This window comes from Lytechinus pictus, chromosome 11 (assembly GCF_037042905.1).
Source record: "Lytechinus pictus isolate F3 Inbred chromosome 11, Lp3.0, whole genome shotgun sequence".
Classification (NCBI taxonomy): Eukaryota; Metazoa; Echinodermata; class Echinoidea; order Temnopleuroida; family Toxopneustidae; genus Lytechinus; species Lytechinus pictus.
This window is the reverse complement of record NC_087255.1, coordinates 3,183,628-3,200,910: the sequence shown is the minus strand read 5'-3', so window position 1 is coordinate 3,200,910 and position 17,283 is coordinate 3,183,628. Positions and strand designations below refer to the sequence as shown.

Below are 17,283 nucleotides of genomic sequence, written 5' to 3'. Positions count from 1 at the left end.
ACAACTTTACTCACTGAAGTATGCACTACATTGACATGTTTATTTTTTAATGTTCTGAAATGGGATGCAATTTTGGGTGTCATATATTTTTTGTATTTTGTTTGTTTTTGTACTTGTTTTGTATTTTAAAAATCATTTTATATATTTTGGGGCACTGGTATATGTATACATGTACACTCTCCCTGTTATTCATTGCATGTAATAATATACATTTTGTCTATTAAAAGCTTCATGTACATGTAAATGGGGCCCTTTAAAGGGCAAGTCCACCCCAACATGAAAATTACGGTATTTGAATTAAAAGAGAAAATAAAATGAGCATAAAACTGACGATGTCATCAAAATCGAATATAAATAAAGAAAGTGAGGATGTTTTAAAGTGTTGCTTAATTTCACAAAATAGTTTATATTCATCCTGGTTGGTATGCAAATGAGGAAAGTTATGATGTCACCCATTCACTATTTTTGTATTTTGTGAATGAAAATTAAATATCTTCATTTGAGTGTGATATCATTGACTCTCACATTCGTATAGCACTGTGTTGTACGATACTATTTTGTGAAAAAAAGCAAACTTTAAAGGTATAGTGCATGATTGGATAATCTCAGACAAGGGCAGTGAATCAATTTTAAAGATATTATGTTCATTAAATATCTTTATCAATGCTCTACTTAATCACTCAATAGAAATTAGTATTATAACTCTTTGGTTTTCATGATATTTAGGGGTGAAATATATATCATTCTTTATTGGCGTTCCGAGAAAAAGTTTCACGCGACCTCTAGAGTTAGAAAATAAATTGATATGAGAACGCTGTTCGATTCATGCACATTCATTATGACATTTTGGATATTCATGAATAAGTCATAGCGAAGACACAGTGTCAACGAATCCCGTTTCAACAAAGTGCTACCCGCGAGAGCCGAGGTTAGAGCCATTGTACTGGATGCTGCTTGCACGATGCGCCGATGGTTGCCGGCTTGCTTGCAATACATGTACATGTACATTGTAGCTTGCTGCTGATACCGCATGGTTGCTGTACATTACATGTACTAGTTTCAGATACGATAATAATCCTACATGAGTGACTACGCAAAAGGACTGATGACTCACTACTGCTTACCTTAGAATAAAATGTCATGAATCTGACAGTATTCCAAGACTAAACGAGATATGAGGAACCTCGGAAAAGGGCAAAGGCCGAGTTTGATTTTGTATTCATTTAGGACAGTAGCTCTTACAGTGCAGTGTCCCTCCATATATTTCTGGCGAAATTGACGCTGGTCGGTAGGGGAGCTGAGGCCTATACTGAACTATAAACGGCCCCCTCAATTCATGTCGTTATCCATACAATACCCCCCCCTCCCCCTCGGTGGTCACTAAAGGGAATGGGGGAGGAGAGAATAAGAAAGTCCTGATATTGTTTCAGTTTTTCAGATTATTTTCAGGGAGAGTTCTGCTACTAAAACTCTGTTGGCTCCACTCACCAATTACAGAGTGGAATTTTTTTTTTTTTTAAAGTATAAAAAGAAATTAGAACTCCTCCAAACAGACGGCCGCCATCTCGCTAGAGCTGAGTATGACGGAAGGTAAAAAGTCTAAGGGCAAAGAGAAAAAAAGATTATTTTCAGGGAGGTGTTGAATATAATAAAACAAAAAAAGGAAGAGGAAAGTTGATAGGACACAAAGTATTGGGATGAAAATAGGTGTACTTATACTAGAACCCAACACAACTTTATTATTTTTCAATCTCGGAAGATGACGAGTCCATAAGCTCGCGAAGCCAGCTGCTCCCCCCCCCCCAGGTGGGGGGGGGGGCAGCCGGCCCTTGCTGGATCCGTCAGTGCACATCTTGTTAATGATAATACATGTACACATTTCTCAGAATGTTCAATTTCAGTACAAAATACAGAATTTGCGAAAAAAAATTAGCTCGCGCTCATATTATTAGGGTTTATAAGATACAAAGCTAAGAAGTAACTGATACGACTATAGATACCAACAAAAATTAGCTGTTAGCTGCAGATCGGGGAAAATGTGGATGAAAATATTTTCTGGATCCGCCCCTGAATATTGTATTAATAAAAATAGGCCACGTGGTATCTGTCCTATTGTTATTAATAAATAAAATGAGGCAGTAAATAATGATGAATTGACAGAGAAAGAACATCTTATACATGTACATGGTGGCCAAGCTACTTCTATACAAAATGATTTGTTTTCCTTTTGAAAAAAATGTAACATACATGTAGGCCTATCTTATTCAAACAATTAAGAAATTACAGCGCATATTACAACTTGAGATAATAATGAACAAATCAAAATACAGAACCTGAAGAAAATGATAATAATTCAGTGAATCGGAAACAAAACAAAAATATCTATGTACACAGGGCTCGACACTAGCGCCGGTCCGACGGTCCCAGACCGGTAAAAATCACTGTCGGGCCGGTAGATTTTCAGAAATAGCAAGATTTACTGGTCCGACAAGACCAGTAAGAAAATATCATTGTCGGGCCGGTAATTTTTCCAAAAATAGCAAGATTTATGGGTCCGACATAAACAGTAATAAAAACCATTGTTGGGCCAGTAACTTTTCCAGAAATGGTCAAATTCACTAGTCCAACATAAACATAAAAAATATTCCATGACTCAAATTGCAAACCATTTTCCTCCCGTTAAATTTGGTCATTCACACACAGAATACACACAGAATGAATCGCATGCAATTTTTACTACGGTAACATACAGTGTACATATGGCTAGCCAGCCACACAGCCCACATGGTGAATTTTCTACTGGCTGCACGAACGAAGCTTGGCGAAGCTTGGCAAACCTCTGGCAGAAATCTCTCACAGAACGGTCAAAATTCACATTTCACACTAATGAAAAGCTCTTATAATGTCCATATTTCCTAAAAATTGGGGTAACTGTCATTTGTAAGCAGTAAAAGGAGAAATTTTCACTTCTGTTTTAGTTCAAAGAGATCGGGTTTCGAGTGATATCGTCTGAATACATGATAGCCCCACATATGCATTTGTGTGTGTGTTGATACACTTGGTTTCTTTCGTAGCTATATCTTAATTGAGCCAAAAAGAAACTGATAATTTATTTATGATAGTTTTAGCTTTCTTCCTCTGTTTTCTTTCTATCTTTCTTTCCTTCTTTCTTTTCAATCTTTCTTTGTTTCTTCCCTCTCTTCTTTAATTTTTTTTTTTACTGTCTTTCTTTTTTAATTATTCTTTGTCTTTCGTTCTTTCATTCTTTCTGTCCTTTTAACATTTTTCTCTATTTCTTTTTCTCTTTCTTTTTTGATTTCTTTCTTTCTTTAATTCTTGAGTCCATCCATCCTATATTTATCTCTTCTTTCTTTCTTCCTTTCCTTCTTTTTACCCTTTCTTTTCTTCATTCCATCCATCCTTTCTTTACCATTTCTTGTTTTTTATTTCTTCCTTCTTTCAGCCCTTTCTCTCTTTCTTTCATTCATTCCTTCCTTTCTGTTCTTTCTTTTTTCCCTTCATTCCATCTATCCTTTACTTTTTTTTTTTTTTTTTTACTGCTTGCTTCCTTTCCTTTCTTCTTTCGTTCTTTTTTTCCCTCATTCCTTCCTTTCTTTGTCTTTCGGTCTTTCTTTTTTTTTCTTACTTTCATCTATTTTACATTTTCTTTCTTTTTTCTATTGCTTGCTTGCTTCCTTCCTTCTTTCCTTCATTCTTTTTTCCTTCTATCTATCATTTTACCTTTCTTTATTTCTTCCTTCTTTTAATACTTTCTTTATTTTTTCCTTCTTTCCATCTCTCCTTTTACCCTTTCTTTCTTTTTTTATTGCTTCTTTCCTTCTTTCTGTCTTTTGTTCTTTCTTTCTATATTGCTTGCTTCATTTCTTTCCTTCATTCCTTTATTTCTTCTTTTTCTTTGTTCTTTCTTTCTTATTTTTGTTCTTTCTTTCCTTCCTTCCTTTCTGTTTCACCTCTTCAGTTCTTTCTTTTTTTCCTTCCTTCACATTTATCCTTTCTTTACCCTTTTCTTCCTTTCTTTCTTTCTTTCTTTCTTTCTATCTTTTATCCTTCTTTCCATCTTTCCTTATACCCTTTCTTTCTTATTTTATTGCTTCTTTCCTTTTTTCATTACTTTCTGTCTTTTGTTTTTTCTTTCTTTCCTTTTTTTTCTTTTGTTCTTTCTTTCTTTCTTTCTTTTTTCCTTCCTTCACATCTATCCTTTCTTTACCTTTTATTTGTTCTTCCTTCCTTTCTTTTATTATTTCTTCCTTTGTTTCTTTTTGTCTTGCTTTCTTTTTGTCTTTCATTCCTTCATTTTTTTTTGGGGGGGGGGGTAACAAGAAAGGACAGCAAAATAAACTCACGCCTTTTTTTAATGTTTTCTTTATTTTGGGGACCAGTAGATTTTAGGTTCGGACCAGTAAAAAATGGAAAAACTGGGTATCTACTGGTCCGACATGAATAGGTTGGACCAGTAGAAAAAAAGGGTTAGTGTGGAGCCCTGATGTACATAATAAACATAGGTCTTGTAGGCCTTGCCCAGATATCCCAGATGTAGGACCTATTCTCCGCAATGTGAAAAATAACATCACAATTATTATGATGGTCATTTCAAGAAGTAACATGGTTACTGGAACAAGTATTTGCATTTTAAGACCTGCACTACCTCCCTCGTTATGTACACGCTTTCTAATAAATACCAGAAAAAAGTAAACCCAGAAAGAAACCCATGCTGGCTGCATGCACAGGCAATTTATACAGACTGCGCCGTTCAAACCGTACCGCACGTGTTGCAGATCTGGTCAATCGGCACTCAGAGGCGATAGATACGAATATTCCTGAGCAGGCATTGATATCATTTAGTCTCAAGGTTGCGCTTTTCATTTGTGATCTCTGCTGTAAGAAAATGCATCCAAATAAAGCTCACTTTGCAAGAGTTCCCATCTATATATATTTTTGGAGAATAAAAACAGTTCTTTCTGGCCAATGCAATGCATTGTATGGACTCAGAACTTGTTTAGCAATATTGTGGAAAGCAAAGAGTGAAATTTCTATTAAAAAAAGTTTTGAAATATACCAATGTCACAATGTGAAATGTTATAACTTTCCTTTTTAGCTGTATGGTAGTTTCATTTTTCTCATTTATTCCTATCCATCTTTTGTTAAGGTGGACTTGTCCTTTAAGGTACAATCTAGGTTTGTTCAGACATCCGTTTGGTATCAGCAAATCCTATGACAGACTTGTCACAGTGTATTTCCATTCTACTCAACCTTTTTACCATCCCCCCCCAAAAAAAAAAAAAAAAAAAAAAAATTGTATGGATAAACAAAATTGATATTTCATTAATACAATATTTTAGAATTTGATGAGAAGTAAGGAAGAAAGCAAAGAAAAAAGTTTTACAAAGTTTTTTACAACATTTTTACCAATGTACATGTAAGAATGTCATGTTTCTACATGTACATGTATCTAGAATATTTGGAGTTGATTTGTCAATGCATGTTCGTGAACAAATTTGGGTATTTGCCGTGTCATTTGTCAGCAGTTAGCACTAGGGTTTTTCACGTCATATGTGAATGGGCAATTAAAACACCATGCATCTTGTTCCATCCATCCTGCTTCCATTCACATTAGGTCATTTTGTTTCTCATCATCTTGGTGATGTGGAAACGGGTAGCTTTTACAGTGGAACTGTTTGGGCAGGCTGGCAAGGCCATCAGAGCCATGCCTTTCCTGCTGATCCAACCTTTCTGGACGTTCATCATTCTCATCATATTCTTTGTTTATGTCACCATCGTCTTCATTGCAATCTCGGCAACAGGTTAGGTTATTCATCTCATGAACATGCTTTTTTTATAATATGATATATATTGATGGTGATGATGATGATGATCACTGATGATGATAATGATGATGATGATAATGATGATAATAATGATGATGATGATGATAATTATAATGATGGTGATGATGATGATGATCACTGATGATGATGATGATGATGATGATGATAACGATCATGATAATAATGGTGGTGATGATGATGATGTTTATAATGATGATGATGATCACTGATGATGATGATGATAATTATAATGATGGTGATGATCACTGATGATGATGATGGTGATGATGATGATGATAATAATGGTGATGATGATGGTGATGCTGATGATAATGATGAGGATGGTGATGATGATGATGATATTGATGAGTATGGTGATGATGATGATAATCACTGATGATGATGATCACTGATGGTGATGATAATAGTGGTGATGATGATGATGATGGAGATAAAGACCAGGGGAGCATTTCATGAAAGGACTTGTCGGACGTTTTATCCGACAAGTCCTATTTTATCCGACAGTTACCATAGTAACAGTGCCTTTCGGCCAATCAGGATCAAGGAAAGATGTCAGATCTGACAACTTGTCGGACAGAAATGTTGATGAAACGGTCCCCAGTTCGTAGTTACTCCATGGGCAATTTTGGTCAAATGACCTGTCATTTCTTTCATTATGATAGGCAGATTTCAAAGAAAGATATGTAAGCCTGCCTTACATAGCATAATGAAGAAATTGAATAGACCAAGTGACTAGAATATCACACCAATTAACAATCTAAGAAGGTTTTTGTTGCATTTTTACTTCGAATGAATTAGCATGTTGTTATAATTACAACAGTGGACACATCGTTGTTTTTTTGCAGCTGTAATGAAAAACGCAATTCAAAAGATTAAAAGAATAATCAAGACATCAAAGTTGGTGCTTATCTCATTACATATTAAACCAGCATGTCATTTTAGTACCAATGACCTTCCTCTGACATGTGCAGAATTGAACTACGAACTAGCTTATTGGCAGAGATGATAATAATTATAGCATAAACTATCTCCACTTTTCTATCAATTACTTCCACAGGCTATCCCCTAGTGACTGAACCTCATGGCTATGTGACCTACAACCCTCCACAGCCTGTACGCTATATGTGGTGGTACCATGCTATAGGGTTTATCTGGACGGCTGAATTCATTCTTGCCTGCCATCAGTTTGTCATTGCTGCATGCGTTGTTGACTGGTATTTCACGAGGTAAAACCTCTTTCACAATTTGTGCATTTCGTAATACCTGCATTCAACTTGCATCCTTCTTGTGATATAACTTCTTATTAATTCTGAGAGATTGGTTGACAATCAACACTATGCATTAATCAACATGTTACTATTTCAAATTGATACAAACTTCATCTAAACAATACAGTTTTCATGGAATTTTACTAATTCTATTCTTTTTCTTCCCTGCACTATGGATTCATTGTTAGGATTGGGTAACTTTATAGAGGTTTACAAAACTCTGGGCAGAATGGAAAATTGTTGGTGCATGTATCATGACATGGACAAATACATGTATGCAAGTGCTTGTGACCATTGGATACATTATATGCTGCAAATAATCATACAAACCATTGTGAACCTACCTTATGAGAAATATGTGCAACCAGGGGACTGCAGGTTGTTAGTAGCACTGAACAAATGTCATTGTCTCGCCTGAACAAAGAGACCTAGTAATCACTTTTCCTGTTGGTCCATTGGTCTGTTCAAGTTTTTGTTCAACTAGCTCTTATTTGTACATCAATTATGTTCATACTTGCACATATGATCCTTGGGTAATACCGAATGTAACCCATGAGAAATATGGGCCAAAGGTCATCTAGGGGTCAAAAGGTCAGCCGATACGAGGTCATGTTCATCCTTTTTTTTTAAGTTTTTGTTCTATGTGCTCATTTCATATAAAGGAAAAGTCAAACTTTTGTTCTCAACACAAAGAAAAATTCTAAGAATTACCTCAAAATTTTTGGTTGCTAACTTCAGCCTTCCTCAGCAATGACCAAAGTGAATCGATTCATAAAGCTGTTCGTAAAGTCTTACATAACTTTACAAACAGCTTCATGAAACACCCACCTGGCGAGGTAGCGATCGATAATAGGGTTTCAGACACTCGGAAGCTTGTATCGCCCTCCGTCCCTATTGAGAGAAGGTTTGATTGCGTGGATGTAAATCGCTTCTTTCGCACCTCTCTCAAAGTCCTGCGGCCCCCTGTCCAGCACTTGTACCTTGTTGATGTCCAGGTGATTCGATGTGAATGTGGTGCGATACTTCAGAAGAAATGGAACTACAGCGTTGATGTTCAAGGAATCTGGTCCTAAGGAATGTTCTGTTTCTACAATGTAAGATTCCCGACACAAACCCTTAGTTGTCTGTCTTTGACAAGGAATAAAAAAAATAGGACCAGTGATATCCTTCTCCGTTTTGTCCATGGGAGCGACTAAGTACTGTTCTTGATCTTATGAAGGTCTCAAGGAAAAAAAAATCAATGGTCATCATGGTAGGCGTGTATACAACTAGTGATCGTCATTTTCTACTCATTATAATCATGATCGTACTTGCCATATGATTAATCATACTCCATTGTAAATTACTGGGGAATGATAACATAGGCCTCCCTATCTGAAATATCCTCATCACCCCCCCCCCCTCCCCTCGACACACTGGATTATAAGTTCTGTAATACCCAAACAATACTTCTGACCCAAATCCATGTCAAAGGAAGTTAAAGTTCACTCAAATAATGACATGTCCTTTTATGTCATTCATTAAACTCAAGAATAATTCGCACTTCACAGTGTTCACTTTTGTCTCGCCCACCAGAGGTGAAGGCGAGACTTCGGGATCCAAATGTCGTCCGTCCGTCGTCTGTCACAAACAAAATAACACATAACTCCACAACCGTAAGTCGCTTTTCAACCAAACTTGGATGGTAGATGGACTTGGGGGACCTGCATGTTATGCTGCAGTTGGAGGTCACATGGTAAGGTCAAAGGTCATTTTCAGGTCAACGTTAAAGTTTACATGCAAGACTTTCTTATGACACCTAACTCTGCAACCGTAAGTCGCTTTTCAACCAAACTTGGATGGTAGATGGACTTGGGGGACCTGCATGTTATGCTGCAGTTGGAGGTCACATGGTAAGGTCAAAGGTCATTATCAGGTCAACATTAAAGTTTACATGCAAGGCGCTTCTGACAAGTCATTTCACTATGAAGTTTCGATACAATTCTGTTGCGTGCACTCGCAAATCACGATATTTCTGGTTATTTTCATAAGTGGGCGAGACACAAAATCGCTTTTGCCTTGTTTTACATCTGATTTTGGTGAAATTTTTTAGTGTTGTGCTTGTTTAATTTTTCTCTATTGATTCAAATCAACATTTTTGGGGTGGACTTAACCTTTAAAGAGGGATATGTAACAAATAATAGCAGATATTTCCTTCGAAAGCATATTAGGAATTATCAATCCTCGGTTGGACGGGCAATTACTATTTTTCCCTTGGGGCTTTGCCCCTAGGGAAAAATAGTAATTGCTAGACCAACCTTGGATAAATAATTCCCACCATTCTACTTTCTTAATGCCTGATATATCTGTGTAATGTACATTGATGGTAATTATATTCTGTATCCACCATGTATTACTAAGCTACTGATTTCAGTGCTTCATCATTCTGAGAAATTCCTTCCTGCCAATACCCTTTGACCTTGTCTGGGTCTAGTTAAACATAAGCAGAATCTAGTTGATCTTTGTAGGTTTGCATGGTGGAGTTTATAATGTGGAGAAGGTGTACATCTGGTTTACAGTCCTTTTCAGGACTTCACTCATTTTCAAGAAAAGAATACCTCTAATTTCCTCTTTCATCCTGTCTCGTCTTTCCATTTCAATTTTTTGCCTGCATTTCCTTTCCCTTCTTCATATTGCACATGGTTAACCGTAAACCTTTTCTACGTTAAAGCAGAATCTAGTTATTGCTTATAAACTCAAATTTCACCACCACCCCCCCCCCCCATCCTTACCTCCTTGCCACTTTCTTACCTTTACACCTTTATCTCTCTACTTGTATTTGTCATTGCAGAGACAAGGAAAGTTTTAGTTCTCCTATCCTACGCTCTACCGGTCGATTGATCAGGTATCATATTGGTTCCATGGTGTTTGGATCCTTCATCATTCTACTTGTCAAGGTACCCCGAGCAATCCTCATGTACATCCAATACAAGTAAGTCTATATTGTACATTTCATAATACATGTTCACCCCAATTAAGTTCTGATGTCACTTGTACTTTTTGATAATGAAACATTGATCGACTGCAGTGTACTCAACACAGTGCATAATGCTCTGTGTTTCTCTTTCAAAGTGATTACAAACTCCATTAAAATGCCTTCAGTTGTGATTACATTCAGATGAATATTTCTTTAATTAATACTTGCGTCAATGAGTGGTAAACCCACCAGCCCATCATGATAAGGAACATTGATGCTGCATTAATTATGAGCCACACTAATTGGGGCATATAAACAAAACAATGTGGATCTCAATGACATCAGACAATATTACACCATAGTCCTACCTTGAAAAGAATCGCAAGTCACCTAAAAAAAAAGGAACTCCTGAAAATTCAGTCAGATAACATACTTTCTACCTAAACTTTGAATTTACAAAAGATTTAAAAATAAAAATACAATATAAAATTTACCAAAATTTGTTCAAAGATATTTGTCTCTCCTGCATAGCAAAGTGAGACTATAGGTGCCTCTTTTCCAACGGCGGTGGAGGTGTCGTTAACATTGAAATCTTAACCATGGTTATTAAAGTTTTTGAATGTCATAACTTAGAAAGTATTTGGAACTAGTTCATGAAACTTGGACATAAGGGTAATCAAGTAATACAGAACATTCTGCCTGAGTTTCAGGCCACATGACCTAGGTCAAAGGTCATTTATGGTCAATGAACTTTGGCCATATTGGGGGTATTTGTTGAATTGCCATCACAACTTGGATCTAGTTCATGAAATATGGACATAAGGGTAATTAAGTATCACTGATAAAAGGTTATGTAGGGTTAATGAGCATAGTACATGTATGTTATTATTATATGAATAGTGTTTTTTGTGCCATTTTTGTAACCATGAACAGGATAAATACCGTACTAAACAATAATTGATGCAAGCGCGATCCAAAATGTGGTGATCTTCGAACTTAAGATGTATTATGTTTTACTATAAAAATTGTATTTTTTTTCAAAGGGCATATTTCACTTGGAAAAAAGGGCATTTTCGATTTTAGAAGAGGGGCATTTTTTCCTACAGTGAATTTTCCCAGGGGGGGGGGGGGGGGCAGAGAGCACAAAGCGCAAGTTGAAATTTTCAAATCCTGACCTGGAAAAGAGTTATTTTTAGGACTCTTGTCAGTTTTGATGGGTTTTTCTTCTGCTTACAACCAATTTTAAATTTTAATTCTCATTTTTTCTTACCTGCGAAGCAGAGTGAGACTATACATGTACATGTAGGCGCCGCTTTTCCGACAGCAAAATTGTCAAAATTGCAGTCAGATCTGTCAGAATTATGCTTGTCATCAAATCACTATAATTTTTATCATAATCATTATTACTATCATCATTATCATTATTATTAATATTGTCATCATCATTATTAGTCATGATTACAACACATTACCAATAAGTAATATTATTTTTCATCACTGCTGTTTTCTTTGTTACATATGTGATGATAATTCTTGATAATAGTGACAATTACAATTGATGACACTGCTAGTAGACTTACTAGTGCTGCTGCTGCTGCTGACTGGTAGTATTGACCATTGGTGTCATTAAATATACAAAACAATTAAAACATTTATAATAATTTACAAATGAAAATTCAAAATACAAAATGCCTTGAAATTTCAAGGCTCAAAATCCTCAAGGCCAAGGCCCTCTCAAGGCCAAGGCTTTGAAAAAGTTGGCCTTAAGGCCAAGGCCAAGCATCAAGGCACTACTGGTTGATGCACAACCCTTAGCCATAAAATGTTGTGTTGAGAAGGAGAAAAATTAATTAAACAGAATGGTGAAAGTTTGAAAGAAATCGGACAAGCAATAAGAAAGTTATAGCTGCTTTAAAATTGAGATCACTAATACTATGTAGATTTCAAATTGGCAACTCTGTTAGTAAATTATGACAAGGGGCAAGGACAACTTTCACATAGGCCATGTACTTTATTATCAAGGATTTGTGGTTTTCTCCTAAGTACCCATTCCCCTGGGGAAGTAATCTCAATATAACCCAGGTAGTATATTGTTTATGTCCTCATGAAAGAAAAATATAATTTGAAATAAAACTTTTGGGAAAAATGACATTTTAGCCAAAATATGTATTGGAGTATATGGAAGAGTAGTCCTTGCCTTACATCACTATGACATCCCATATGCGGCCAATTTGAAGTCTCCATGGGTATAGTGATTACCAATATTTACAACTTTAAAGAAATCATAACTTTCTTGTTATTTCTTCAATATTGTTCAAACTTTCACCTATCAACTTGTCTGATTTTTCTTTTCCTTGTAAAAACAAGTTTTCATTTGGGTTGGATTCCCCTTTTATTTCAAGAAATCTGTTTTCTTCTCCAGATTGAAAGACAGTCAGAACCCGATAGCTCAGTGTATTCTCAAGTGCCTCATATGCTGTCTATGGTGTCTAGAGAAGTTTCTCAAGTTCTTGAACGAACATGCCTACATCATTATTGGTGAGCAATTGAATAAAACAGTAATCAGAATTATTTATATTCATTTTGGTGTAAGCTAGCCCAACTGATATATGCAGAGGGTGCCGATCACAGACAAGGTACCCTTCTGACTTTTTATACGCCCGTCTCAACGGGACGTACATGTATTATGGTATCACGCTCGGTGTCCGTCCTTCCATTCATTAACTGTTGAAAATGCGATAAGTTCAGTTTAACTTAAGCTAGGCTCATACAATTTGCCACGTATGATACTAACATGGATCCCAGGAAGCCTATTGATTTTGAGGTCCAAAGGTCAACGTTCAAGATCACAGTGACCTATTTTCATCTTGCCCTTCTGCAGTCCTTGTACATGTAAACTCGATAACTCTAGTTTAACTTAACCTAGGCTCACATAATTTTGTGTGTATGATACTAGCATGGATCTCGGAAAGCCTTTTGATTTTGAGGTCAAAAGGTTAAAGGTCAAGATCACATTGACATGTTTTCATCTCACCCTTCTGAAGTCCTTGTAAACGCATCTCTAGTTTAACTTAACCTTGGCTCATATAAGTTGGTGTGTATGATATTTGCATGGATCCCAGAAAGCCTATTGATTTTGAGGTCAAAGGTCAAGGTCAAAGTGACATGTTTTCATCTTACTCTTTTGAAGTCCATGTAGATGCGATAACTTTAGTTTAACTTAACCTAGGCTCATATAATTTTGTGTGTATGATACTAGCATGGATTCCAGGAAGCCTATTGATTTTTAGGTCAAATGGTCAAAGGTCAAGTCGCTACCTTTCACTTTTCTTGCTTGACCAATAACTTCATTTTCTGCGTAACAGGTGGGCGTATTATGTGCTTGCCTTAGCGACACTCTTGTTAGGTCATCAGGTCATAGTGGTCATGAGACTTGACAGATCACCTAATTTGTCGTCAGATGATTTGAATTTATTGTTATTTAAAGTTTTGTACCATTAAGTAAAGATCGTTCATGTGATATATGACATTGTTTGTCAATGCAGTTCTTGTTTTGTTCTGATTTGTTTTCTTCAGCTATTGAAGGAGATGGTTTCTGTAGTTCTGCTGCAAAGGTATGATATTATTTCTTATGTTTATCTTCCTATTTTTCATCGTTCATTTTGTTGACTGGAATATGAGCCAGTTTATCATGATGTTGCATTGATTTATCAAAACTATGACTTCATAGTCTGTCCTTTATTCAGTGAACTTGTCCCTATGATGTTGTTGACTGGGGAGTTATGAAAACTTTTTTCCAATGACTTCCATTGTGTACAACATTTCAACATACAGGATATACAGTAACAAGAGATTTCAAGTCAATCATTACAATTTAGTGTTGTCCATTGCCATACAAAATCAGGTTCTGGAAAGTGGATACAGTGTGGAGAATAGACAATACATGTATTTATCTTTGATTTTGAAATACAGGCCTTCACAGTTCTGTTGTCGAATGCCCTGCGTGTAGCGGCCATCAATTGCGTAGGTGACTTTGTCCTCTTCTTGGGCAAGCTGATGGTTGTCGCTATCACAGCAGCAATTGGTGTTGCCATCATGGGGGTGAGTACAGAGGAGAGTCCTCTCAGAGTGTTGGGTGTTATGTGTTATGTTTGAAGTATGACTAGAAGTGGGTCTTTTTTTTAGGTTTGGCAAGAATTACACTGGAGAGTGCTTGCAAGTTATCACGTTCGGTTTCCTTCCGTCCGTCCGTCCGTTAACTTTTCCTTGAAAATACGATTAAGTTTAACTTTACCTAGGCTCATATAATTTGATGATTATGATACCAGCATAAATTCCAGGAAGCCTATCAATTTCTAGGTCAAAAGGTGAAAGGTCAAGGTCACAGTGACATGTTTTTATCTTTCCCTTCTGAAGTCCTTGTAAATGCGATAACTTCAGTTTAACTTAAGCTAGGCTCATATAATTTGGTGTGTATGATACTAGCAAGTATCCCAGGAAGCCTATTTATTTTTAGGTCCAAAGGTCAAGGTCACGGTGACTTGTTTACATCTTACCCTTCTGAAGTCCTTGTGTGTAAACGCGTTAACTTTAGTTTAATTTAACCTGGCTCATATAATTTTGTTTGTATGATACTAGCATGGATCCCAGGAAGCCTATTGAATTTTAGGTTAAAAGGTCAAAGGTCAAGTCACCACCTTTGACTTTTCTTGCTTGACCAATAACTCCATTTTCCGTGTTACAGTTACAGGTGGGCGTATTATGTGCTCGCCCTAGCAACATTCTTGTTAAAATTTGTGATTGTCTTTTGCCTAGCATTACAAGTGCTGATGAAAGCTGTTTGGGAATGTTTGGTATTTGCAATTGATGTTTCTTTAAGGTTGACCAAAACTTACACCAGATAGTGCTTGCGGATTTTTTATCAGTGATTGAGTACAATTTAGTATTTTTTTCTTTTTCTTTTGAAAGCATGAGTTGTACAGTAGAGTTGTATGTGACATTTTCAAGGAGTACTAGTACTGTGCGTAGGCACGAGGGTTTTTGTTTGCAGGTTTGTGGTATTTTATATTGGAGAAATTAATTATGAAAGGTGCTTGTCTGGTGTTAGTTTATATGAAGGGGTGTGCAAAAGAGTGCAAGCTTTGTACATGTATCTGATGTTCGGTGGAGTGTGTATAGGAACACTATCAGTTAGCTGTGTGTTTGTAGTAACTGTGTGGTGCTTTGCATGGTAACACTGAAGGTGTATAGCATGTGAGCAGGATGTGGTTGAGTGTTGCAGGGTTTTAATGTATGTGTGACATAGTATGTTTGTACTTATTGTATTTGTGTCGTGTGTTGTAAATCACAGGGAGAAGTAATGACGCATGATTTACAGAGGACTGCATTGAGAATGAGTACATAGAGACTGAGTTGATCATTTTGGGGAAAAGTTTCCTGAAATATTGTGCCCCCCTTATGAATTGACTCATTTTGGAGTTCATTTGGCACATACATGTACTGTGTAAGGTGTTATTTTCGCGGGGGTTTTATTTTTGCGGATTTCGCGAATTGCCGATTGGCCGCCAATTAACAACACACAAAAATATTGTCACATTCTTTAGTCAGAATTGATATCCCCAACAGCAAAGCTTTGCTATTGAAAACATCCTGTGTAGTGAAAAAAATTGAGATATGCACCTCTATGTGTACAAAAAATAAGGTTTACATTACGTCAAACCCCCGTTTGGAGAAAGACCGCAGTACAGATTGCAAACTGCGGTGTTATACCCCATTTTCCATTTGGATCTCCCAAAAATCATTTCCAAGCCCTTATCAACCGCGCTTGGCCAGGTAATCCAGGGGTAATCCCCGCTGTCTCAATTTCACCTCCACAGGCCAGTATATGAGCGTTGAGCAAAGGACAAAAAGATAAACAACAGCTGTGCTATTACGTAAGACTTCTCTGTCTGTAGTAGGACCTTCGGAATGAAATTATTGTATTCAATATTTAATCACGTTTTAAAAGGCATATTGTATTCAGTAATCCAATGTTAGTCCATTTTCAATTTCGAACGAAGAAAATCGACCTCGAAATAAGGAAAGTAAGCGAATAAAAATGATGGCATGTTTTGCAGAGACCGCGCTCAGCGCTGCGCATGCATGCCATCGTGTGTGGCCCCCTGCTGTGACTGTATATGCTGGGCTATTGTGTTATCTTCGGACCGACGTCAAGAAACAGGTGTTTTGATACTTAAATTGCTTGCTTGGGGCAGTTAGGGTTTGTCGTACTTGGAGAAGAGAATTGATGAGAAGGGAAACTGGGGTATAGTGTTCTCAAATGGAAGTTTTTTTCGTCATGAGAAAGTACAGTTAGTGATTCAAAAAGTAAGCTAGAATTTCACTTTTATTTATTTCTCAAACAAAATCAGAGCCTAAACTATATTCTCACTTAATTCTATCGGTAGTTATTCACTCACTGTAATATCAAACTGTATTTTCCATGAGATAATTTGATTTTATTGTTATCTGATTCACTATATACACATGTATTGGCAGCTATTTGCATACTCATTAATATTCATAGTCACATGACCAGGGCTTTTAAAGGTGTAAGATTTTGTTCACAAAATTCAACATTTTTGCACTGAAACCAACTTTTTAAAAAGTGAATCTAACAAAACAAAACTTCAAAAGATTACTCTTACAGATCAAACTGTGATATGATGAATTTTCAGATCTAAAGGTACAAAAAAGTGAAATTTAAGCCACTTTTTCCCACATTTTGTAACTGTTTTTACAGGGACATATTTATGTACAAAGGACACATCAGCATATAGACTTTGAGGAGCATAATTTTGCACATGATTTGCACTAGTTGTGCTTCATAGGCTATCTTCCGATCGCGAATTTAACAACACGCGAAAATGTCGGGACCCCAGTGATTCGCGAAAAAAATTCTGTACACGAAAATAACAGCTTGTACAGTACATGTATTTGATTTATATGTTGAAAACTACATTGATTCATAACACTATTATTTACAGTTAATGTTCTTACATGTATATAGATTTGTGCTTCAGTTATTAATATCTGTCTATATTTGCTTTTATGATGGCATTGTTTTGTGGGAAGTGGGTACATTTTTGTTTGTTATTTTCAAAGAAAAAATACGTATAGATTGCTGTATTCACATCATTTTTGCACAATTATC

At 36.3% G+C, this 17,283-nt stretch overlaps 1 protein-coding gene across 1 annotated transcript in view; it reads left to right on the top strand.

Annotated features, from left to right (window-relative positions):
- Positions 1–5,640: 5,640 nt before the first annotated feature.
- The window catches only part of LOC129270678 (choline transporter-like protein 1), a 31,753-nt gene continuing 20,110 nt past the window's right edge, over positions 5,641–17,283 (top strand). The window contains exons 1-6 of the mRNA XM_054907986.2: positions 5,641–5,822; positions 6,925–7,093; positions 9,966–10,106; positions 12,514–12,629; positions 13,668–13,705; positions 14,064–14,192. Coding sequence (XP_054763961.2) covers positions 5,663–5,822; positions 6,925–7,093; positions 9,966–10,106; positions 12,514–12,629; positions 13,668–13,705; positions 14,064–14,192 — 753 coding nt within the window. The 5' untranslated portion in view covers positions 5,641–5,662. The remainder of the gene's footprint in view (positions 5,823–6,924; positions 7,094–9,965; positions 10,107–12,513; positions 12,630–13,667; positions 13,706–14,063; positions 14,193–17,283) is intronic.